Raw genomic sequence first — 27,062 nt, forward strand, 5'->3', positions numbered from 1 at the left:
CGTTTAAAAGCAATGGGAATGATCCGAAAAGTCGGAACTTGGGTTCCGTATGAACTGAAGCCAAGAGACGTCGAACGCCGTTTTTTCACGTGCGAACAACTGCTCCAACGACAAGAAAGGAAGGGTCTTCTGCATGGAATAGTTACTGGTGATGAAAAGTGGATCCATTACGATAATCCCAAGCGTCGGGCAACGTGGGGATACTCCACGACGGCCAAAGCGAATATTCATGGTGAGAAGATCATGCTGTATATATGGTGGGACCAGCTGGGTGTGGTATACTATGAGCTGCTAAAACCAAACGAAACGGTCACGGGCAAACTCTACCGACGTCAAATGATGCGTTTGAGCCGCGAACTCAAGAAAAAACGGCCGCAATACGAGCAAAGGCATGATAAAGTTATTTTGCAGCATGACAATGCTCGTCCACATGTTGCACAACCCGTTAAAACATATCTAGAAACGTTGAAATGGGAAGTCCTACCCCACCCGCTGTACTCTCCAGACATTGCTCCTTCTGATTACCATTTGTTCCGGTCGATGCAGCATGGCTTGGCTGACCAGCACTTCTCCAATTACGATGAACTCAAAAAATGGCTCGATGAGTGGATAGCGGCCAAGCAGGCCAATTTTTGGCGCGATGGTATCTATGAATTGTTTGAAAGATGGAAGAAAGTTGTGGCTAGCGATGGGCAACACATTGAACAATGAAGGTATAACCAATTTTTCACAATAAAGCTTCAAATTTAAAGTAAAAACCGACAGAACTTATTTGTAGGCCTTATAATATCAAAAATCTGCTTATTTTTTGCCTCTAAGGCGGACCAAAGTTCGAAGGGTCAGCTAGTGATTAATATAAATCGCTGTAAGTGGCTTTGAGAATTTGTTTGTGAGAACGCGGCAAAAGCAGATTATTTGCAATCGTAGTTAGGCGTGTTGCTTTCCTACCAGTGGCACCCATTAGCAGAAGCATTAAAAAAGTAAAACGTACCAGAGCAAAGTAAGTTTCGCATCATTAAATGTTGAGGTCCACAAAGCGTCCAGAACAACTTCGTTTGAATCAATGAATCTGACCGCAAGAATCTTTGTTAAATCACTGAAAAACTGAAAAATGATTAACTAAACAAGGCACTTCTTAATAGGAAAGTTGTTTTTTCCTTCATGCATTCTACTATTCAAAAAAGTTACTTATACTTAACAGAAAGCTTACAAACTTAACACAGAAAATGATTTCAAGGTTTTTTCTTTAGTGAACCACTCAAAATAATAGAACTTTTTTGAAACCACCAAAAACAAGTGGTCATTTTGCATGCGTAATCTTATGAATTGTTCAATCCTTCCGAGAATGCTAAGATTAATGGAAGTATAAATACATACTGTCTGCGATGATCGGTTTTATTAGTTTGCTGTTTTTTTGTTGGTTTGTTTTGTTTGTTTTATTTGCAGCTATGTTACAATTTTCAACTTGATTAGAGAATGTTAATTTTTTTTGTTGTTTTACTTATTTTAATAATGATTCATCTAAAATGTAAAGAGTTCAAAAGTTGCGATAGGAAATAAATTAAAGCAGAGGACCGCCAAAAATTGATTTCTTCTCATTTTCATATCGTAAAATATTCAATGTTTCGAGTAAAAAAGTGAGAGCTCATATTACTTATAGTATAAAAATACCAAATGATGCGTATTTATGTTCTTATTATGTACCAAGTTTCTTATTTATATTTCATCCCTTTTTTCTTCAATTTAGTTTGAATTTTAGAAATCACTTTATAATTTTGATTTAAACTTACTTTTGTTTTCCTCTTCTAAAAAATTAAGTATACAATCATTGTTTTGAATTGTTCACCGGTAAAAAACTTGTATAAAAAATTCAGCTCAACATCCAATTGCCATTTGCAAATCAACAGAAGAAAGTGCGTAAAACCCGTTCCCTTCGTGAAACGAACAATTTATGATGACGACACTAGTTCAGGTCTGCTTTCAGCCCGAGTCAGCCCCCGAGTGGAGGTGACGCCCCCGAAAAGAAACAATACTAGTAGCAATATTTGGGAGTGTATTTTCATCTACTTTGAATCGAATGACACTTAAATCCTACAGAGGAGTAAAATCATTAGTGGTGTTCTCTTTAATCTGTTCTCGAATAATCGTTTATGACATTTTCATTTATTTTACTGCTGGCTTTTATCCATTATTAATATTATTCTTTATTCATATAAGATATTTTTTTTATTTCTTCAAAGAATATAATAATAACTTGATTAGTTTCTTTCTCTTCTAAAATCTAGTGTATGTATCTAAATATTACTTGTCCTGCAGAAATACATTTTGTGTGCCTATTGTAAAACAGACAATTAGGAAATTAGAATTAACGTACATATACTTTGTATCGGCTTGTTTATTTGATAAACGGCGTACATAATTTCACTTGTTTACTGTGGTGTTTTAATGAGAATTGAATCGATCCATACCGAAAGACAAAACAGGAACAAAAAAATGTAAACTGAGGATTGAAGTGTTAGCTGTGAGTGCTTCTTGTATATTTTAGATCCTTGTTTTTCACGATGATGACGTGGGCGATGGGAGTGGTGAAGATGATGTTGAATTCTTTGAATGCCTTAATTGTTGCAAGTAATGTCTCTGTGTCGGTTTATGCAGTGCTAATTGGGCTAGAGCGTCATCGATTGAAAACCATTGTCGTTTTCGCCCAATAGTTCGAGAATCTTCCCATTCTTCCAATTCCTCGGTAACAGTCATAACGAATACTTCCGTCCGATGCATGTGTTCCGTGTTCTAAAAATAAAAGAGAAAAGTTTGTTCGTTCATCGCAAGGAAACACAAAAGGGCAGCAACAATAATAATAAACGAATATGGCTTGAATTTGAGCCATTTTTTCACATTACAGTAGCTTCTGTTAAAAGTATGATCGAATTTATCACTACTATATTACTTGCTTTGGCTGTCAAAGGGTAGTATAGTTCCCAGGGCGAAACATGGATTGGTACTCGCGATGGAGCATAAAACCTGGGAAACGCCTGCTAAACCAACACCAACAGCTCTACTAATAAACCCTATCTCCACCTCCACGTGGTGATCGTTGGGAGTGCTTTCTTTATGAAAAACTGCAGACGGAGAAGAATGAAGGCGAGTCTCCTGCGCCTAAAAACGGGACAAATTGTACCAACTGGTCCTCCAGGTTGGGGATTGGGTAGGGCTGACAACCCTACAACCCTTCTCATGGAACGTACGCTCCCTGTACAGATCGAATGCTGCTCAGCAGCTAGCCGATACCGTCCCAACATAAGGCTGATGTAACAGCGTTGCAAGAGATGCGATGGACAGGGACCGGTTTCCTGAAGAAGAGCCACTACACCATATATTACAGTGGCCATCCAGTAAACCATGTGCTCGGAGTAGGTTTCTTAGTCAGCCAAAAAATGAAACCTGCTGTTATCGGCTTTGAAAACATAAGCGAACGGCTATGCACTTTGCACTTCCGCGGCATGTTTAGAAATATAAGTCTCATTAACGTTCACGCCCCTACAGAGGAGACTGCAGAGTCGGAGAAAGATACCTTCTACGAGGAAGTAGAACGAACCCTCGAAGTCTGTCCCATATATGATATTAAAATCATTCTTGGTAATTTTAACAGTCAAGTAGGGAAAGAGCCCGTATTCAGGCGATACACTGGCTCCCATAGCTTACACGAAAATACAAATGATAACCGACTGCGGATTATTCAATTAGCAGCGTCACACGAAATGGTTGTTGGAAGTACCTAGTTTGCGCGGAAAGCGGTCCACAAACATACGTGGGCCTCTCCAGACGGGACCACTTTCAACCAAATTGACCACGTGCTGATTGAACGCCGCCGCCTCTCAGCCTTGATGAATGTCAGAACATATAGGGGAGCCAATATAGGCTCGGATCACTATCTCGTTGGCATGGTGCTCCGAGCTCGAATAAAAATACCACCTAGAATCCCCTATGACAAACAGGTGAGAGTGAACACTGAAGCCATCCACAACACAACCCTCCGCGACACCTATAAGAGGGAAATGGGTGCCGCAATAACTGCAGTCAACAGAGGACCTGGAGATGAAGCATCAACAAATGATCTTCACAATCACCTGAAGAACGTTTTCACAACACACAACACAAAGATACTTGGCCCCAGCCGCAAAAGGAGTTGGAACGGCTGGTTTGACGATGAATGTATGCTAGCAACGGAACGGAAGAATGCCGCATACCGAGTAATGTTCCATTCTCAAAGAACGCGGGCACACGCAGAGACTTATCACGAACTCCGTCGAGCGGAGAAGCGACTTCACAGACGGAAAAAGGAAGCCTGGGAGAACCAACAAGTCTGTGAACTAGAAAAGTACAGGGAGCAACCGCACCAGGCGCGGAAGTTTTACCAGCAAGTCAGCAGGATGAAGCCTTATATACCTCGATGCTCATCCTGCCGAGACAAAGGGAAATCTGATTTCCAACAGAATGGGCATATTAGAGCGATGGGTTGAGTACTTTGATGAGCCACTGAACAACCAGAACATCGGCGAGTTGGAGGTCCCGCCTACTGAAGACGACGGACAAATACTGCTACCACCAAGTTTAGGAGAAACAGTCCATGCAATCCACCGGCTAAAAAATCATAAGTCGCCAGGAGTCGATGGAATTACAGCCGAATTGGTTAAATATGGAGGCAACCAGTTACACCAAGTGGTTCATCAACTTGTGCTCAAGGTATGGGACAGCGAATCAATGCCTGACGATTGGCAACGAGGCATTATCTGTCTCATACATAAAAAGGGAGATATCACACAGTGCAGCAATTATAGAGGTATCACGTTGCTGAGTACCATCTATAAGATATTCTCCACTATCTTGCTAGGCCGGATAGCCCCATACGCCCATCATTGGCCCATACCAAAGAGGTTTCACTCCAGGCAAATCAGCAACAGATCAGATTTTCTCTCTGCGGCAAGCGATGGAAAAACTGTTGCAATATGGACAACAGTTGCACCATCTGTTCATCGACTTTAAAGCTACCTATGATAGCATAGCCAGGGTAAAACTGTACACGTCCATGAGAGAATTCGGTATCCCGACGAAATTAATAAGACTGACTAGGCTGACCCTGACCAATGTGCGAGGCCAGATAAAAGCAGCAGGATCACTCTCAAGACCATTCGACATCAACAACGGTCTACGACAAGGGGATGCCCTATCATGCGTCCTCTTTAACCTGTCCCTCGAGAAAGTGATCCGTGATGCTGAGGTAAATGCAAGAGGTACGATCCTCTTCAAGTCCACCCAACTTCTGGCCTATGCTGACGATATCGACATCATGGGAAGAACGACCCGAGACGTACAAACTGCTTTCATCCAGATCAAGCAGGCGGCGCGAGATCTTGGGCTGCACATCAATGAAGGCAAGACAAAATATATGGTGGCAACGTCAGCACCGAAGACGAATCAACCAACAACATCAAACCGCACTGGTCAAACTCGAAGAAGAATAAGGATAGGAGAATACAACTTTGAGACCGTTGACAATTTCTTCTATCTAGGGTCCAAAATCACAACCGATAACAACTACGATGATGAAATCCGCGCACGGTTGTTGTCAGCCAACAGAGCCTATTTCAGCTTACAAAGCCTATTCCGCTCGAAACGTCTCACCATAGGGTCAAAGCTCTTACTGTACAAGACTATGATCTTGCCAGTCCTCATGTATTCCTCGGAAATTTGGGTTCTTAGCAAAAAAAAATTGCGAACTCTTGGCCGCGTTCGAGAGAAGAATTTTTGGCCCCCTACATGAGGATGGACGATTCCGTAGCCTACACAATGACGAAATCTATGAGCGATACCATGACCGTCCGGTTGTGGATAAAATCCGGCTCAATAGGTTATGGTGGGCGGGTCACTTAATCCGTATGGATGAGGATGATCCCACCCGGAAAGTCTATAAAGGCAATATCTATGGTAGAAAAAGAAGACGAGGCAGACCCTGCCTAAGATGGAGCGATGGCGTAGGTCAGGACGCGAGACAGCTTTTAGGGATATCGAATTGGTGGACCTCGGCGCAAAACCGGGATGTCTGGAGTTCCTTATTAAGGCAGGCCTAGACCGGATACCGGTTGTTGCGCCGTTGATGATGATGAGGAGTTTCTGTTAAAAGTATGAACGAATTTATCACTACTATATTACTTGTTTTCAATTCAGTAATTATATTATGATACTACTTTCCTCGCGCAGGCACAAGTTATTCAATAGGTGAACTATGGAATTGACGAAGAGGTGTACCGAAACTGTAAACCCTTCTCATCTGTAACAAAAATTCTATGGCAGACTATCTGTAGTTCTAACTATAATGATCCCCTCCCTTAACCATCATTGATTGTGGTAATTGTAATATTTTATATCGTATAAACCTTCTGCAACACAAGGCGTCAAAATCGATGGTAAATTTCACTTTCAAAACGACAATTTCGATGGTTTGAACGAAATCCAACTAGGCAAACTTCCTCTTTTCCTTCTTAGCATTTTTTATGTTATCCTATTTTGCTTGCTCCTTAATTACGTTCAACTGGTCGTGGCTAACAAAAATATAACTTCTAGAAATCTAGATGACCGGACCAATTTGGAAGAAATTTTCTTCCACATTTGTGGTCCACGGACCCCTCTTTATAATAATAATAATCGTTGGCACAACAATCCATATTGGATCAGGGCCTTGAAGTGTGTTAGAGCACTTCATTCAAGACCGTAACGGTACACTACAGAACACTCTAGGAGGCAATATGGTCAGCATTACGCTCGCCCGAAATTATTACCCTGATTTGACTCAGGTACTCATTCACAGCTGAGTCGACTGGTATCCGACGTCAAATCACGATACAAATTCCACTGCCGCCAGCGAGATTTGAACCGCGACCTTCCGTACGACAGCCTTGTGCTCTAACCACTCGGCTATCCGGACCCCTCTTTGTTCAGCTAAATACCCAAATTTTCGAAAACGCGAGTGACGGTTTCATCGGAAGACAAAAAAAAGTTTCTCACTAATTCGTCCAGTGCGACATCAACTGAATGCGGACTTAGGGCTCCCTCAATCCTCAAACAGAGGATCTCCTCCTCAGAGGTGAGGCAGCGTTTGATGAGTTGTCTTTGCCCTGGAGGAAACCGTGAGTCACTTTCCTAGATGACTGTTCATGACACATCTCAGCGATACTTTAAGGAGTCTTCATAAATAAGTCCTGTTAAGCATATTTGGTCAGCGTTAAGGACGCTGTGCACTCTTTGCTTGTAGAGCCTCACATTGGCAACTCTTTCACCCCAGTCCACTCACTTTCATTGATTACACCCCCAAACGTCTTGCATTTTACGTTCGTCGTGTGATTTCTAATCCTCTTTTTAAGGGTTTATGTATAACAAAACCGTATTTAAAATCGATTCATTGTCTGTCACACGCACTTTTCTCCAAAACGGGTACACCGAATCCAAAGAAATTTTGTGGACTAATGGGAACTATGAAATCCCATGCATGCAGTGAGTGACAAATTGACGTGGAGTTTAAAGGGGGCTCGCCATACATGCAAAGGTGATATAAAATTTTTTTTTAATCGTTTATAGTCATGTGGGGTATCAAACGAAAGATCTTCATTCGTACTTTCCAATACTGTTTTGACGTGAATTGTAAAGTGCGCGAGTAAGGAACCAAATGTTACGCTGTTGATTTTAAACGAGTTAGTCTGTTTTTCTGTCTTGTCTCCAATGTCGGATTCCATACTGAATACTTCTTCTGATTTTAACTTTATCTAACCTTCCTCGAATTTTTTTGAACACTTTTGTTAAAAATTTCCTGAAATATCATTCCGAAGTTCGGCTTCTCTTCCACAATTGTGACTTTCCCACACTTGGGCGTTACAACCTAAATTCGATTTTTTCCCTTCGATTATCCTATTCGTCCACCATCATTATCCTCACTACATCCTCTTTTAACTACCACCCTAACGAACTGTTCCACCTTTACTGGAATTACAGACCTCAGAATTTTTCACAACCCCGTTCCGAGACTACTCGCATGTTGCTGTTACAAGGCTTTGCTTTTTCCTCCTTTTCACTGTTTTTTGTATATTTATTGTCCTCATTTATAGGTAAAAAATGATCGTTCCGATAGGTACCAAACACCTCCTATTATATGCAAGGAAATTAATTCTACAGCTATAATTCCCGATTTTGATACAGAAAAGATATATTGCTTCACTGAATTATAAATCAAGAACAGGATTGCAGGATTTTTTCCTGATGCAATTACGAAAGAGACATCCTTACAGACTGGCTAGCTTTGAATAATTATGTCAAAATCTTCTTGCTTTCCTTATCACTCACTGGGAATACAACTATGAAATGCGGATTTGAGAAAACAGAGGGTCCACCAATGCAGTGTGTGGTATAAAAACTTGACATTTCGTTAGGCCATGAGCAAGTGTTAAACGAACCTACAAGATAAACTGAAAAAGTGTTTGCAAAGTGTTGTACGGTTTTGATTAATATGTTTTATACCAAATAAGAAGCATTCGCGGACATTACTAATTTTTTGTTTTCATTTGTAAAAAATTCCTGCTCAACCATACCAGTTACTTTGAAGGGCTTATGGTAAACATGCTCCATTGCAGACAAGGATGGTTTCGGGGTTTCAAAAGTGGTAATTTCAACAAGGACCACAGACAACCGAAAAAAATGCGAAGGTGTGCAATTGTAGACATTATTGCACGAAGATGGTTCGCAAACACAAGAAAAAATACGCAGAGCAATCGAACATAGGCCAACAAACAGTTTTCAAGCGTTTACGAAAGATGAGGAAGATTCAGAAAATCGCAAATGACATGAGCAAGAGAGTAATGAAGTGTCGAAAAAGTATTTGTGAAATTTTGCTCATATGAAGCAAAAAAATGTCGCTTCTATATTGAAACGTTTTTGGTAATGAAAAGTCGATAATTTTTAGGATCCCAAATGGAAAAAAATATGGATAGACAAAGACTCACCATCCAGATCCATCGAATTGCTTTGGCAGGATGACGATTCACTGTGTTCGGTAGGATCGGAAAGGGGGCGTAACGATTAATATTAGCCACTACCAACAACAATTGAATGGTTTGAAGCCTTTCGATTAGAATATAAAAAGAGGCAAAACAAGATCATTCTCCATTGCATACGGCAAAATCGGTTTGTGACACGTTGGAAGCACTCAGCCGGGAAGTTCTACTCCATGCCGATTACCGACCAGACTTAGCTTCTTTCGATTAACACTTATTTGCCAACGATGGGTCACGTACCCGCTTAGTAGCGCTTTGGTTCATCGAAAGATGTGAAAAAATGATGCGGTGAATATTTCACGGCGAGGGGTTGGATTTTTACTGACGTGATATTCACAAATTGCTCGAAATACCAGGTTGTTCAATGAGTTTTGCGATTCGATAAGAAAAACACAAGTTTGTGGTTTCAGCGTAGTCTCCGTGAACATCAATACACCTGTTCCAACGGGATTCCAATTTATGAATTCCATCCCTGAAGTAAGAATCTCAAAGGGCTGAAAAATACGCTTGCACAGCTGTTATGACCTCATCATTTGATGAAAAACGCTTTCCACGCATGAATTTTTTAGGACCGAAAACAGATGGAAGTCACTAGGGGTGAATACGGTGCACGCTCCAACAATTGGAATTTGAAGTCATGGGTTCTAGCCATTGTCAAAATGTTTTTGTGACACGGTACATTGTCCTGATAAAAAAGAGTTTTTTCTTCTTCAAACCTGGTCTTTTTTTACGATTTTTTTCCTTCCGCTGGTCTAAAAGATTAGATTAATATTCAGAATTTGTTGTTTTACCAGTTTGCAAGTAATCCACAAACAAAACTCCTTCCGCATTCCAAAAAACTGATACTAAATCCTTCTTGGCCGATTTTTGGATGCGTCGGATGAATCGAGAGTTATTTCCAGTCAAAGAAGAAGGCGATGTTCACGGTTTTCATCGATTATCACGGTGTGATGCATAGTTAATTCTTGCCACAAGGTCAGACTGTCAACAAGGAATACTATTTGGGTGGTTTGAGGCGTTTGCGTGAATCAGTCCGTCAAAAACGCAAGCATTTGTGGGCGGACAACTCGTGCATCTTGCACCACGATAATGCACCGTTGCATAATGCCATCAATATCCGCGAGTTTTTGGCTAAAAACAACACGAACACCATCCAACAACCACCGAATTCATCTGATTCGGTCCCATGTGATTTCTTCCTCTTCAATCGAATCAAAAAATCACTGAGAAGAACACGTTTCAGTAGCCGAGAGGAGATAACGGAAAAATCGGAGATGGCCCTAATGGATATACCTAATATGGAGTTTTAAAAATGTGTCGAGGACTGGATCAAGCGTTGACATAAGTGTGTTGCAGTCGATGGGGACTACTTTGAAGGGGACAATATCGATTGTCAACAATAAACAGGTATTGTTTATTTTATTAATGAATTCCGGGAACTTTTTGATCAAGGTAGTATGTGCGTTACTAAGCGATTTAACTATCTCTTCTTGTGCAACTTATTTTTATATTTTTTTTAGGAGAATAGAAATTCCCTCATAAGAAATAAATTTTTAACAGGTTCACAAAATTTAGGTAAAGACTATTTTATTTCAGCGGACGTAATCATATTTGCGTTGAAGATATTGTATTCTTAGTTATAAGCCTCTAAACCTCTACAGCAGAGAAACTCTTCACGTAAAACTAGATACAAATCTCTCTCATATTAGATTTCCAATTGCTAACATCGTCAAAGTTTTCTCGAAAAGATATTTCTCCTCAAAGGTTCCCAGAAAAGTAAATGCTTTTCTTGAGGAGCATAACCCCAGAGGATTAGTTTTTAGAAAGCAACAGATGAACGAACACTGGCTAAAGTGTTACGCAAAATAGAAAACCTATTTGTGATCGGAAAAGTCTAGTGTGATATAACATTACTTTATTGACGGTTTCAATCTCTAGATGCTAATTCATTATATACATTTCTTCACTAATGGAGTTAAAATTTCCAACAAAAGAAAGTATTGAAAGTTATTATATTAAACGAAAGATTGGAAACAATTTCAACTGAAATAACGTATCGTGTGCCTCATAAGTTAGAAATATGCTTAATGAATAGTACTTGAGCAGACATAGATCGTGCCAGTGAATAAGATACAGTTTCCAGCTATTCACAAAAAAATTTAAATATTCTGAAAACAACATATTAATATTTACCTCAAAAACACCTAAACAGCGACCAAGTTTCCCAATAACACCTGCTTCCTCTAGAACTTCTCGTACAGCCGTTACAGAAGGTTCTTCCTCTGGTTCAACGCCACCACCCGGTACTATCCAAAGTTCTGGTCGACGGGAAGATGTTACAAGAAGGACCTGAAATAAACAACATGTTCAAATGAATAAATTTATAATTTTGATTTCTAATCTACAAAAAATTAATATATTTTTTTCACGGATGGATTTTCTAAAATTAGCTACCATAATAAACCTCCAAAACAAATAGGGGGCTTCAAACTTAGCCTACAGGGTTCCTACAAACACAAACATGAACAAAAAGACACCGTGGTGAGGTTCTCATTGCATGTTTGAATGTGGTTTGCCCCAAGAGTGCAATTATAATAATAATCATTGGCGTAACAATCCGTTTGGATCGGGGCCTTGAAGTATATTAAGCGCTTCATTCAAGACCCTAACGGTACACTACAGGATTATAATAAGATAATTTATATTGAACGTTGGTGTTGGGGACGGGTAAAGTGCCCACATGGATTAACCAAGGTCAATCACGGCGCAGAGCTGATCAAAGCAAAGGAGAAATAGAAAAATGCTGTGCGCCAGTACAATTGAACTTTCCTATCGACACGCGCTTACACACCTCTTCGCTATACCTTTTTTGGAAATGGGGAACCCCTCCCCCGCGGTTCTTTTTGACACTTCAGCTCCCCTCGACTCATGTACAAAACAACCTGTCCAAATGTTCGAGGATACTGTTTTGGGGATAGCTCTGACCTCGTGATTGGAATTTCATGGTGCCAGACATTAGTAGTCTAATGATAGACGTAGGCTTCCTATTTCACTATAGGCTGTTGGTTGATTCGCAGAATAGGCTTCTGATAAATCCTACCATCTTCTTGGAATAATCGTTACAAATTTTGACACATTCAGATAATACTCCTTTGATATTTTTGAGGATGTTGCCGACATGAAAGTTCGCGCATTTCTCCAGCCATTGTTACTATATGTATATTATGCTGAATGTTAACGCTACCCAGCAAGTAAAGCACTCGGTTCAGCTGGAGCCCTGCTGACCCTACCTTTTTTTGAAAGCTGGTTCCTTCGGGGCCTGAAAAACTTACTGTTGCCAGGGAAGATTTTGATTTTTTACTACTCAACTATTATGGTTATACTACATTACGTAGTTTTCTTTTTAATAGTTGCTCTCCTCATGTTTTATAAATGGTCTTCATACACAATGGATAATGCACACCTGTGGGGGTTATCATAGACTGAATGCTCAAACTGCCCCTTACTTTTCATTTACAATTTTGCGCAAAACTTATCAGACTGCCGGAAATCTTCGACTTTGGACCTAACTAAAGTCTCATCAAATGCCTACAGCTGCCGAATAGAGCCCAAAACAGCAAATTGCACTTTTCGATTGTGCATGTCATTGTGCAGCCTCTGAACATTTTGTAAATTTAGAATATATTTTTAAACAATTGGATATGTCACAGAAAGGTGCAGCTGATAAGGATTAAGGACTTATATAATTCTTAATTCATCTACTTAGAGCATGGAAGAGAAAGAGAATATTGAACTTCAAACAAATCTCTAAAAAAACTTGCTGAAATTGGGGCGAAGATTAAGCTACTAGAAACTGGAGCGACAGTTCGCACAACACCAATTTTTAAAACAATTTGATACTTTTGAAGATGAGAATCATTGAATTGTTGATATTTGAGTGTAGTTACGCGGCATTTCTAGCGATTAAATTATTTGAAATAATTAATTATTCGCTAGTGTTATTTATTGTTCGTGCAAATACCGATATTTCGGGAACCATTTTTTCCCTTCATCAGTGCTAATAAGTCTGGTTTGGTTTTAATTATTTCAAATTTTTGATATTGTTTCTTCTTTGATTCCTCTAATAAACGATCATTGCAGTCAAGCATCCCCTAAACTCTTTGGAGAGTAAGTGGTTTAACAGCTCAAACAAATTAATTGCTGAAAGATTTATGTAACGATCATGATCCAGAAAGAATGGAGAAGCTGTTAAGCCATTATTATCAGAAGTATAGCAACTGGTGTATAACCTAATAAATTTTGAAAAAATAAGTAAAAATGAGCGAGCGGGTTCTTGGTTCAACCGATCGCACGCATCTCCAAAACAAATTGTATAAATGATAAAGGAAGGCTGAAGTCATTATTTTTAAACGTCAAATTAGCTTAAAAATCCATATCAAGGTCACATTATCTGAACAAGAAAAGCAAGAAACACGAAGTATTTATTTTTATTTGAAGAACGATCTACTTCTTTTTGTATGCTTAAGAGTTACATTGGGTTAGTGGTTGATATTAATTCAAATCGAGAAACATCAGCAGTTATTAGTATACAAGAAAAAGCTAAATATGCACATTTACAGAAAGATCGTAGACAAAGCTTGAATAACACTTGCAATTAGGAAGCAAAACAACACCAAAATTGGAACAATGAATGGAAGTAGTAATCAAAAGATTAACTTAACACATTCAATGCTCACATGATAAGAGTGTTTTTGCGAGTGGCCCACCCCAAAAATAAAATATAAAAATATGCAATAATTGATATCACATAAAGATTGCGTCAAAGACTCATCCCCCTCTCCAAAATCATGACAGTTCACAATCCAGTAGATGCAATGTTAGCTTTGAAATGTTTTTAATTTTTCAGGCAAGCTAAATCTGGAGCTTAAAGCAAAGTTAAGCCGTAGAAGTATAATTCATTACTGGCGCACCAGGTGCGTCATGGGACTCTCGCAAAAAATCACCGCGCGGCAGCAGGTGCGGCATAAACTGAAGGCGTTAAGTGGTATCACCTATTGAATTTGACGAAGAGAGAGAAGTATATCTAGAAAATTTTATATTTTCAAAAAAACGTTTGTTTTGTTAACTTAGCAAATTCAACAATGAGTAGCACAATATATAATCCTAATTAACTAATGAATGGACTACTGAAAAGAATCATCACCTCTAAAAAGCAACGTGAACGGACTTCGATGTTACGGAGATCAATGGCCGACAAAAGAAATATTTTCGTTATCAAAGCAATTTAGTTTTTTTTGGTTTCTTTACAGTAGTTTAAAAGCATGAATATACAGTATCGTGTAACAAGTCGGGAAACTTGACGCTTCAGGTATATGTTTTATGTTTTCCTATGTCAGGAGTATAACGCAGTTCTCCATTGGTTGATAGCATTGACTTGAGATATTTAAATCGCTCAGTTCTGACAATGACACTAACCTGCCCGGAACTGAGCGATTTAAATATCTCGGGTCAATGCTACTAGCCAATGAAGAACTGCGTAATGAAATTGCTAGACGCATTAACGCAACCTGGATGAAGTTAAGTCCTGGAGAGTTTAACGTGAACACCTGTCTGGAAGACTTATCCCACGGTCTTCTAAGGACACGGATTGCTTTTGTGACCACAATCAGAACCCCACTGTGACAAGCGACAACGGTCTATACCAAGTACATGACTTAGCATTCATACTGGTAGATGCAAGACCTACCTAAACCTCTACCGAACTAAGGAGTACGGCACCCGTGTTGAAACGCAACACCACGCCGAGTCCCGAAGATCTCTTCTCGCTTGAACATAACCACAACCCCCATGAAGCTCCCACTAGGGGGCCAACCGCAAATAACCGAGCTATCCTCACATACAACAGGAGTTCACCCGAAGTATGAGAGTCCAGGACCTATCTCGGTTCCCATGATACCAGTATACCCCTGGTGAGGTTTCATGACCAATTTGCCACTTCAGACTCGGGTCTGATCGCCCTGATTAGGCCTTTGGGCATTCGCCTACTGCATCACGGCCGGCAAGCCAAAGTGAGTACAGCGTCTCCTGGTGCCACCACTATGGAGGTTCTACTCGACTACTTGGTTTTGGTTTGGCCGACAGGGTTGCCCCCCCCCCGTCTTCCGCACCGCCACCTCTGAGCACCAACCTAGATGAAGTGGCATTCAACAACTGGTGTTCTTTGTGATCTACGTATCAGCGCACGTCTCAAATCTAAAATTTACGGCAATGTCGTCCGTTTGCCGCTCTCTATATTTCAGAGTGTTGGCCGACTATAAAAGACAATGAAAGGCGTCTTGCGGTAATGGAGACCGAGATGTTGCATTGCACTGGTGGCGTGACACGTTTACGTCCACCGATCGTGGAAAAACTGCGATTGAGGCGTTTTCGATGGTGTGGCCACGTAATTCACACTAAGAGAATTCACTTACCATTATTGGTCTGAACATGAAAAATTTCTAAAAGTTAGTAACATACTGTTAGTAAGTTCATTTGAGCAGGTATCGGAATTGGACATATTTTTTGGCCTAGATTTCATCTAAGGGGGGCTCCAAACTGCGGAGTACATTAGAACAGTGTTTGTGGAAGAAGATGGAATAGAATCGAGCACACAGACAGTATGCAAACTGGACGGCACTTCAGTAGGATAATATTTTACGATGAATCCAAATTTAATTTCTTTGGATTCAAGGGAAAGGCGAGTGTGAGGTGTGAATCGGACAAATACTTTTCGAACAATTGTGTTAAAGAACCCTTAAGCAGGGATGCAGCCGAATGATTGGAGAATATTTTACCTATCATGGTGTTGAACAATCGGCACTGATAGCAGTATCGGTAAATGGAAGTGCTTATAAATGAATCCAACAGAACCATCTAATTCCACTAACTCGAGGGCTCTATTCTCAAAATGACCCAATTTTTGAACATGATTCTGCGCTGTGTCATTGCTGCAAACTGGTTGGTGGTTTTAAATTTATTTATTTAGCAAAGGTTAGCATTTCTACGCCCCCCCCCCCCCTTAGCACATTATAAAGGTAAAGGTAATGAAGTAGAAACCCAAATCTCTGGCTGAGTTAGACAAAATGATCGAGACTTACGTTGTAATAAAATTAACAATTCCGTCAATTCGATGTCTGATATTGTTCAAACATTCATAAAAATTGAATCAGGCCTCAAAATCCATTGACAAATTAGATAAAAAATAATCATTTATTAAACAATAAGAAATAATTGCATAAAAAAATTGGCTGCGGTAAATATAGATATAATAAAAAAAATAATGACTATGGATTAAAATTGTGAAATTTCTTTTTTAGAAATTTGACAGCATTTAAAAAATGTCAGCCTACGTCACACCACTGCTATTAATAATTTCATTTTCATCAATGATAGGCTTCGATTAACCGTTTAAGCTTTTTCCTCCAGGTACCATTATTTTAAGCCATTGTTTATGTAATTTGCCGGTTGATGTGCCGGACTTTTTTGGCCCTGGAATTCAGGTGAAGGTAATAGTGTATGAGAACTTTAATTTTTTGTGTTCTTCGATTTCTCCTGGATCCTGGGAGGATCCACAAAAGAATAGTCTTCCTTGAAATACAGCGTTTTTGACTAATAGATGCGATGAAATTTCCTTCTAAAAGTTAGGTTGAAAAGTTCGAAGACTAGCCTAGAAAAATATTTTTTTTTTGATACAATTTATTTTATTTTTCAATATAGTTGGCTTTGAGGGCGATACAACAATTAAAGCGGTCATAAAATTTTTCGGTACCATTTTCATAGTACAATTTGTCCTCAAAATAGTTTCGGCGATTACCTATACATCGGCGCTAAATTTCTTTCCAGCGAGCATTCTCTTGAAGTCTCAGAACAGGAAGAAAGTCGCTGGGGGTCTAGAGAATACGGTGGATGCGGAAGCAATTTGAAACCCAATTATGCAATTTTGCCATTGTTTCCATGGATTTGTGACATCGTTCATTGTCTTGATGAAACAGACACGGATTTAGTATTTATGTCTCCTTCGGAGTAGGTTTCTTAGTCAGGCAAAAAATGAAACCTGCTGTTATCGGCTTTGAAGATATAAGCGAAAGGCTATGCACTCTGCGTTTGCGAGGAAAATTTAGAAATATAAGCCTCATAAACGTTCATGACCCTACAGAGTCGGAGAAGGATACTTTCTACGAGGAGTTGAGCGGATCCTCGAAGCCTGTCCCAAGTATGATATCAAAATCACACTTGGAGATTTCAATAGTGAAGTAGGGATGGAGCCCGTATTCAGGGGGCTTATATAGGGACACCAATGATAACGGGCTACGGATTATTCAGTTAGCAGTATCGCACGGAATAGTTGCGTTGAAAGCGGTCCACATACGTTGGTCTCTCCAGAGGGGACCACTTTCAACCAAATTGACCACGTACTGATTGAACGCCGCCACCTCTCAGCCTTGATGAATGTCAGTATATAGAGGGGGGAGGTGATCATTATCTCGTTGGCATAGTACTCTGGGCACGAGTTACAACACCCCTACAATCAGGTGAGAGTGAAAACTGAAGCCATTCACAGCACAGCCCTCCGTAACACCTATAAGAGGAAAATGAACGCCGCAATAACGGCAGCTAACAGATGTCCCGGAGATTAAGCATCGACAAAGCAACCCCAAGTGAGCACGACGAATAAATACTGCTACCACCAAGCATAGAACAAACAGTCCATGCAATCCACCGACTTAAAAACCAGGAGCCGATGGAATTACAGCCGAATTGGTTAAATATGAGGGCGACCAATCAAGCGGTTCATCAACTGATGCTCAAGGTGCGGAATCATCAATCAATGCCTGATGACTGGCAACGAAGCATTATCTGTCCCAAACATAAAAAAGAGGATATCACCTAATGCAGCAATTATAGAGGTATCACATTGTTAAGTACCATCTGTAAGATATTCTCCGCTGTCTTCGTAGGCCGGATAGCCCCATACGCCCAGTAAATCATTGGCCCATACCAAAGAGGCTTCTCTTCGGGCAAATCAGCATCATGTCAGATTTTTTCTCTGCGGCAAACGATGGAAAAACTGCTGGGATATGGACTTTTCATCGATTTTAAAGCCGTCTATGACAGCGTAGCCTGGGTAAAACTGTACACGGCCATGAGAGAATTCGGTATCCCGACGAAATTGATAAGATTGACAAGGCAGACCCTGACCAATATGCGAGGCCAGACAAAAGCACGCTCATGACTATTCGACATTAACACCGATCTAAGACAAGGGGATGCCCTATCATGCGTCCTCTTCAACCTGGCCCTGGAGAAAGTGATTCGCGATGCAGATGTAGACGCGAGACGCACCATTCTCTTCAAGTTCCCCAACTGCTGGCCTATGCTGACGATATTGATATTATGGAAAGAACCATCCGAGATGTACAGTCTACCGTCCAGATCGAGCAGACGGCGCGAGATTTCCAAAAACCAAAGAACGAACAACATCGAATCGCACTGCTCAAACGAAAACAATAAATACAGTAGGCTACAACTTTGAGATCGTTGATAATTTCTCCTGTGTAGGATCGAAAATCACAATCGATAACAGCTATGATGTTGAAATCCGAGCACGGTCGTTGGCCGCCAAGAGAGCCTATTTCAGCCTACAAAAACTGTTTCGCTCGAAACGTCTCATCATAGGGTCAAAGCTCTTTCTGTACAAGACGATGATCTTGCCAGTCCTTATGTATTCCTCGGAAACTCTTGGTCGCGTTCGATAGAAGAAGCCTCTGAAGAATTTTTGGCCTCCTACATGAAGTGGGCGAGTCACTTAATCCACATGGATGAGGATGATCTGAAATTCCTTATAAAGGCAGGCCTAGAACTGGTACCGGTTGCTAGACCTTTGTGATGATGAATAAATAATAAATTCAACGAAAAAAATTATCTTCGTGTACAAGCTTGAACCTCCCCCTTGACAAATCTTCGCGCACGTTTATCTAGTGGGCAACTCAGTACCGCACTAATTGACAGAAAATAGTCTGAACGAATTAGCAATTTGAATTTGTCTAAGAGAGACAGTTTCTGGGGTTTATATTGTCCAAATTGCGATGGAGTCCCAGAGGACCCAGAGCATGTATTCTTCCACTGACCGAAATTTGTGGAAGAAAGGAGGAATTTAGAGGAGACTCTAGGAGAGGTGTTGATGCCAGAAAATTTGATGGCGAAAATGGTAGCACATGAAGAAAATTGATATGCTGTCAACTCCATGATCGCATCTATCCAAACCAAATTGCAAATGGCGAGGAGAGGAGAAAAGCGCGGGCACGTGCGCCGTGTATAGAAGAAAGGTGACTAAGCTAGAATAAGCTGACTCCGCTCCGTGATGTAATACATTATGGTGGTTCCGCGGGGCAGGGAGGGAGTCGGGGTTGGTTTTAGTGGGTAAAAATCCCACACGCTGGTGTGTCCAGACCAATGTCTTTTGAAGATTTCCACCTGTTGAAAAAAAGGCAGACAGACATTGAACCGATTTTAATGAACTATTGCTTTATACAAAACCGAGAAAATGTATAAAAAAAATTTTATGTCGTCGCCAATCAGAAGATCATTTAAACGAATAGTGCAACTAAAAAGCTTATTTTCGATAAGAAATGACAGCTGATTTTTGAATCAAAACAAGATGACATTCTCTTTCCCCGTTCGACGCTGCTGTATGCAGAAGTGTACATTGAAACGATTTTGAAGCAGCGTTAAAGATACAATTTTATGCAATATATTTCATTATTAATATAAACAAATTACATTTTAAATCTTACACTCTCTAGAGCAGAGCAAGACAAATTAGCGAATCCTTACACCGAAACCCAATTTGATTTGATTCGCATATGAATTCAATTATATATTTTATGTTTGCTTTTCTAATAAGCATCAAAGTATGTAAACTCTTCTATTTATACGGCATGTGCATATCACAGGGAAAAGACCCATGAAATCAATTTTGCCTACATTTGACCTGCCACGCAACTGCTCGTACAAATAAGCAATAATTATTCGGGGATTAAGTGACTACACAATTAAGTATTACTTGACATAGATACAAACGGAATAATTCGTTAATCTGCCTGCATGCATATTACCTGAACAGATAAATACTCATTAACCGCCAAGTACACAAGTTATAAGGTGCCGATCTTTTCATGATCTCAAAGTACAAATGAACCACCCGCTATTTTTGTATCTTGGACAATTATCAAATATTGACTTGAAATTAACCAAATCAAGAGAAATATTCGAAAAAAAAACGATAATGTTTTCACACGTTTATGATATGGATTTAGTTATGTGAAATCGGATTTCATAAACACTTATGACGGCAAAGGAAACAAACCTCGTGTTGCTTTGATGTAAGATTCCGCGACAAAATGTGTAACTTTCCAACTTGCCAAAGGAAGGTAAGAAAGAATTGTGCACCATCATCTATTGAAGAAATATCGCAATCATGAAGCATTGCTTCAGAATAATAAATGCATCTTTGTATTGATGTGTTTATTGACTCTGGCAAATTTCCACTCAGATTATGAACAAATTTATTGGAATATTATTTTTGATTAGATAGATTACTTTGAACCACTCTTAGCGTTACAATCACCAGCAGAGCAGAACCTACTTAGATTAACTTTATCAAATTGCTGGGAATTAAAGCATTGCCATTTCGTGCAGAGAATGCTAGTCAAGATTCTAGGAGATTCAACATATAAACGAAAATCCTAAAAGGGTTTATTGGAACTTGCTGCTGAATTCCTCTCCTTAAAATCTACCCACCTCATAATATGGAGCACGATACTGGAAAGTTTGTTGGAAATACTGATAAGGTTATAATAGTTCACAGTTCACTACACCTTTCTGAGACATCATATATAGAATATGGAATATCATAACAAAATTTTGTTTGGGAATGTGTTGTCCTGTACCCGCCATCCACTAAAACCTGCGTGCACACCGATGGTCTAAATCACTCCGCACCCAATGGTGATCTATAATGATATATCAACCCTGAACAGGAGCTCGATCAGCGAATAGGACGTTCATAAGAAGAACACTAAATCAACACGTATCATTTTAAGTAATTCCTATTCTGAACATATGCCCAGCTTGTCAGAATGCCCAAAATACACCTGCAAGTGCTCCTGCTTTTCGACAGGATAAATTTGCGGTACGCATGTTCGGTTCTGGCAGGATGAGATTGGTGTGTCGAGCAGCATTTAGGCTCTGCCACGTCATTGTGGGAAGCTTGTTCCGAGTTTTTGAAAACAAACTTAGCCAATGCTACTGATACCCCGATTGCTGGCTCCGGTCCCGGCATAGGGGAGATTGACACCTCTTTCGCTAAAGCGTCCGAGATTTCATTTCCCTCTATGCCACAGTGACCAGGTACCCAGAGTAGTTCCGCCGTATTGAATCTAGACATACGAGTTCAAACGGTTTCTGCATTCCTGAACGATTTTCGAGGTGATCAAAGGACTGCTCAATGCCCTCAGTGCAGCTTGACATTAGACAGATTACTTTGCAAAGAAACCGTTCTAAGCGTTACAATCACCAGCAGTACAGAACTTGCTTAGATTAACTTTAACAAATTGCTTGGAATTAAAGCATTGTCATTGAGTGCAGAGAATGCTAGCTAAGATCCCTAAATGAAAATTCTAGAGAGGCCAACATCTAAAATTCCCATCCAGCAAAGTCAGGGGGATCACTTCTGGCTGATGAGTGGGACTGTTTCATGGTCTTGGATGTGATAGCTAGAGTTATATATAGTGCTGGTCATTAATATATAGCCATTGTCTCCTAATATTATGTTTGCCTAAATTTAGACCAAAGCAGAAAAAGTAATGGCTTCACCGTCTACTGTGTGAACTTCCTCTCGGTCCTCCGTAAAATCCAGGTCATAAGATTTATTTATTTAATTAAAAGCAACACACCGAAATTCCTAGTTACATATTGTCCTCAGAGGGAGGGGCAAGTAAGGGGCTTAGCTTACGCTTAAAACTAAAGAACGAGACAGTGCCCAAGGCCCCAAGCGGCAGAGCGTTTTGGACCGGCATAGTCTCGGGATTGGGGAATAAAAGCAGCTATCGAGCTCCTCCAAGGAGACTTCAAAAGATTGCCCACGATACTGGAAAATTTGGTGCAAATACTGGTAAAGTAGCTTACAGTTCTTTACATCTGGCGGAGATATATATAGAATATGCAATATTACATTTGTCAATATCAAATTAAAATAAGTAATCTGACATACTGAATACATCTACGAGCTAAATACAAATGAAACCGTCGGGAACCCAAACATTTTAGATAAGAAATCCGCAAAAACTCTCATATTTGAAATGCCCCGCTTCCGGTTTTTAACTTACGAGTATAGTTCAAATCGAAACTTTTCAGCCTAAAACGCAATAATGGCGACCTCTGTATGTAAAATGACGAATGATGAATGTTCTATAAACAAGCACACAACGGTGTGCATAGGTTATTTCGGTAGTCCCCAAGACGCGACGTTCACCCTTTTAAAAGTGGCTCTTTGTTACCAATTATCTCCATCTGATCTAGGATAGGAAAAACCCTACTGAAAAAAACCGCCAAAATAGGGGTAGTAGATTTACGGCAACAATGTTGCAGCAAATATGATGAAGGACGGATCATAGATCAACAGCGTTCTAGAAAGCTAACCGAGCTTGAAAGCAACGAAATATTAGTAACAGTAGAGGAGGAGGAAAAATTGTCTTTTGTGAATGATCAGAACTGTTGAACCTAAACTATACTACCATAGAAAAAAAATCGGATCACTGAGTTATGTTGTGAAATGTGATTCCTGTGTCCCCATGGGGTATACCTCAGGAGCAAAAAAGACCGAGTGAAAAATTAAATTTTATACCTGCATAGACGACGTTGTCTGTGAAGGTTTTTTTTTTATTTGGTCTATACAAAAATGCTGAAAGCGAGCAAGAGCAAGATGCCACCCCCGAAAAGGTGTGTTTTTATTAGGTTATTGCACATAAAATGGACGATTTGGCAATCAAGTGGAGTTAGTTGCGATTTTGCTGTATCAAACCACCAACAGTTGGCGCTGTTGGTGTCCGGTAATGAAGTATAAATACTCCTACATTTAATCAAGGAGTCATTTCAGTTTTGACCATCGTTGTGATAACAGTGGATAAAAAGGAAAAAACCATGAAAAAGAGCCAAGAATGTATACTTTTTCTGTACGAACTCAAACTCGGTCATAAAGCAGCGGAGGCGGCCAAGAACATTAACAGCGCATTTGAAGCTGATACGGTAAGCGAACAAACCACAGGGCAGTGGCTCGGAAAATTTCGGTCAGGCGACGTAAATCTTCAAAGTGAGCCACGTGGACATCCAGGACTATCGATTGACAACGACGAGCTGCGTTTGTTAGTTGAATCCGACACACATCAGTCTGTTTCCAGCCAAATACAAAAAAGAATATAGTAATATACCATTATTAACTTTATTTGGACAGATATTGGTATGGAAGGTATTTCGGAGCCCAGGCACCATATAGTGGTAGCTTCCTGATTTTTTTCAGAGTTTTCGGTTGGGTAGTTTCTGAAAATGGCCCCCTTAAAGAAATTATCACTTTCAACTCCCCGCATTCTCCACCTTTTCAAGAAATATCAAAACTAAGACCGGCTTAAGTACTAACCGAGACCTTTAATTTGATACCCCACATGACTATATTTGATGAAAAAAAATTTTACATCCCCCTTTTGCAGGTATTGGGACCCCCCTTAAATGCAATGGAAATGGATGTAACTCACTGTATGTGTGAGCGTTCACAGTTCCCACCTTTCTACCAAATTTGGACAGACAGACAGACGGACAGACAGACAGACAGTAAACCGATTTTAATGAGTCATGATCATGATTACAATCATTATCACAAGCCATGATTACGATTACAATCATGTAATCTTTCACCTTTACTATAATCAACCAGTCATAATAAGTCACCGTAGATATAAGCAATGGGGTCCGTCAAAAGCAACAAGATAAATGAAAATCATGATCATCACCAACGACTCCCATATCAAGCGCCAATTGGTCGTATTGAAAGCATTTTTCATGTCCAGGCGCAAAACTAAACAATGTACGCTGGTACTCTCTTTTCCGACAATTTAATGGCATTGGTGGCTAACATGGCTTTATGGAACCCACTCTACCGATTTGAAAACCCTCCTTGGTCCTTAATAATTAGAATCAATCAATTGTTGGTTACCCATTCTAATATTTTCTGCATAGAGTCTACGTATCCTATAGATCCGAGGGTAGATTTAGGGTAGCCTCGAGTGCCGCAACTGGCGCAGTACTTATTGTTTCAGTAATACTTATGCAACCGAGCTTTAAGTCTGTGGCAGCTGCTTCCTGCTGTTAGCAACGTTCAGTCTCGGCTACAAGATGATGCATACATCCATCAAAAGGCTTTTATTAAGGATGTATATATCCAATGAATCCATTGTAGGGAAAGTCCTCAGATCTTACCTATCGCAGTTCCACTGCACCAATGCAATCTTCAGGATTCCTGATATTATTTCTGATATGATGCTTCCATGTTAGCTTGGAGTCGAGATATACTTCCAATTGATTGTTTGCACCAATTGGATTCTCGCCCCTGTAATGTTGGTATCGTGTAGTTTACCCACCTAATGTTACTAGTGAACATAACTATCCAGTCTTCCTAGATGCAGAGTTGCAATCAAGCGACCATATACTGTGTCCGAAAACTTGCCGGTAAATTTGACCGCTAGATCATCCGCAAATGCATGTGTGAAGAACTTTGTGTCCTCCACATGGTGTTCATTACCACCTCTCTGTGGACAGCCCCTAAGACATCCGGCCTCAACAGACTCCTGGCCGTCTTCTTTAGAACTTTCTGTGCCTGTTTGTACCGATTTCAACCAGCGGCTAAACAGGACTTTAGGGGACCATTGAGCACTCTTATCGTATCCTCTATTTTGCCAAATCCGAGTTCCACCATGGTGTTTAACCTTTTTTGACGGCTTTAGTAGACAGTTTTCTTTGAAAGCTTCTCTGATGCTAGTTGCAATCGTCTAGATTGTTTTCTCAATTCCAGCAATGGGTTCAATGCGTCTCCCAGGGATCGTAACTCGCCCGTTCAGTTCTGTTTTATACGTCGCCTAATCTCCTTTATGTGGGTTCCGAAATGGAGTAGGTGGAGGTGGGTGCATGCCCATTACAAAACCAATGCACCTGTGATCCGAGAACGTGATATCGTTTGATGCTCTCCACTCTTCACCAAGAGCCGCAATGTCAGGGGATGCCACCGTAATGTCGATGACCTCTTGTCTGACCATGTCGAAGAAAGCGGGTTCATTACCCAAATTGAGGATCTGCAACTCAGTTCCTACCAGATACTCCAATAGTCTCGATCCTCTCGCGTTGATGTTGGAACTTCCCCAACATGTATGATGCGCGTTCGCATCACATCCTGCTATCATTCCCATGCCTTTGCTTTGGCAACTTCGTCTACATCATAAGGGAAATAAGCAAAGCACAATAGGATGTCCTTATCTCCCTGTTGGTTTTTGTGGTCAATTTGATCGTTGTGGTGCCGCTAACCTGCACAAATCGTGTTCCAAGATAGCTTGGAGATCTTTTGAAACCACCATGCAGGAGCGGAGGCTACTACTTTCATTGGCATATAGCAAGTCAGCATGTCAGAAGCTTAAGCCCCTAATTTCCCCAGCAGCAACTCATAGTTCTTGTATGGGATATATACATGTCTTGCAGCTATTGATCCAACGACTAAGTCGCCACTTTGCAATGCTGCAAATTTATCTGAGAAATATGGAATCTCATCTACGGGTCAAATGCCGTGGGATGAACGTTGATGGTTTTAGGAGCCGACACTTGTAATGTGACGGTCCCAAGTCCGTTACCGTTTTTTACCGAACCTTTTTAATATCCGATTCAGGAACGCCGATAGTGAGAAAAGTTCCCGGCTTATCGTCTCTTCTCACTACTTTGCTACCTAGTAGCATCCAAGTGGAGGTCTTGAGGTTATTCTAGACTCCAAGTTGTTCCAGGACCTCACCACCATTACGCTCCTCTTCTGGAAGCCAGAACCAGGCACTTTCTAAGCGATGGTAGCTCGGAAATCCTCTTCAGGGTCAGGCACGCTCCCTCCCATACATCGTTGAAGGAGGAGCAATACTGTCGAAGCCACTCATTCATGCTTTCATTGGCAAAGTTTATCCTTAACATTTTACGGTATACACTTACCGACTGGAACCGTAGTGTAATCCCTTGCAAGACTGCAGTCCTTACAGCTAGTAGGAGTTTCCTCCTAAGGTGCTCACACTGATCTGTATCGTAATCGGAAGCATTGGTGGCGTCATACAAGTCCCATCCGGCATTTACCCGAATGTCCCTCTTTCGTAGACCACGCCAGATACACTCCCTGTTCACGCTATTGAAATATTTCTCGAAATCAATGTACAGACGGTCAAAGGGTAGTATAGGTCCCAGAGCGAAACGTGCATTAGTACCCACAATGGGGCACAAAACCTGGGAAGCGCCTGCTGAATCAAAACCAACAGCTTTACTACCAAATCCCATCTCCACCTCCACGTGGTAATCGCTGGAAGTTCTTTCTTTATGAAAAACTGCAGACGGAGAAGGATGAAGGCGAGTCTCCCGCAGCTAAAAACGGGACAAAACTTACCAACTGGTCGTCTAGGTTGGGTAAGGCTGACAACCCTACTTGGAAAACCGATGTTACGAAGCCACGGAAGGAGCCTCGGACAGAATGGATTTCAAAACGACGAACCTGGCAACGACAACGGCTAAACGATTTGCGCATTTTCTCATGGAACGTGCGCTCCCTGTACAGATCAAATGCTGCTGAGCAACCAGCCG

At 40.5% G+C, this 27,062-nt stretch overlaps 1 protein-coding gene across 1 annotated transcript in view; it reads right to left on the reverse strand.

The window, feature by feature from the left end:
• Positions 1-1,132: 1,132 nt before the first annotated feature.
• Positions 1,133-27,062, reverse strand: part of LOC119648017 (diphosphoinositol polyphosphate phosphohydrolase 1) — a 32,229-nt gene continuing 6,299 nt past the window's right edge. The window contains exons 2-3 of the mRNA XM_038049422.1: positions 11,292-11,447; positions 1,133-2,790 (exon numbers count right to left, since the gene is read on the reverse strand). Of these exons, the coding sequence (XP_037905350.1) occupies positions 2,557-2,790; positions 11,292-11,447 (390 nt within the window). The 3' untranslated portion in view covers positions 1,133-2,556. The remainder of the gene's footprint in view (positions 2,791-11,291; positions 11,448-27,062) is intronic.

This window comes from Hermetia illucens, chromosome 2, assembly GCF_905115235.1.
Source record: "Hermetia illucens chromosome 2, iHerIll2.2.curated.20191125, whole genome shotgun sequence".
In the NCBI taxonomy this organism is placed as follows: domain Eukaryota; kingdom Metazoa; phylum Arthropoda; class Insecta; order Diptera; family Stratiomyidae; genus Hermetia; species Hermetia illucens.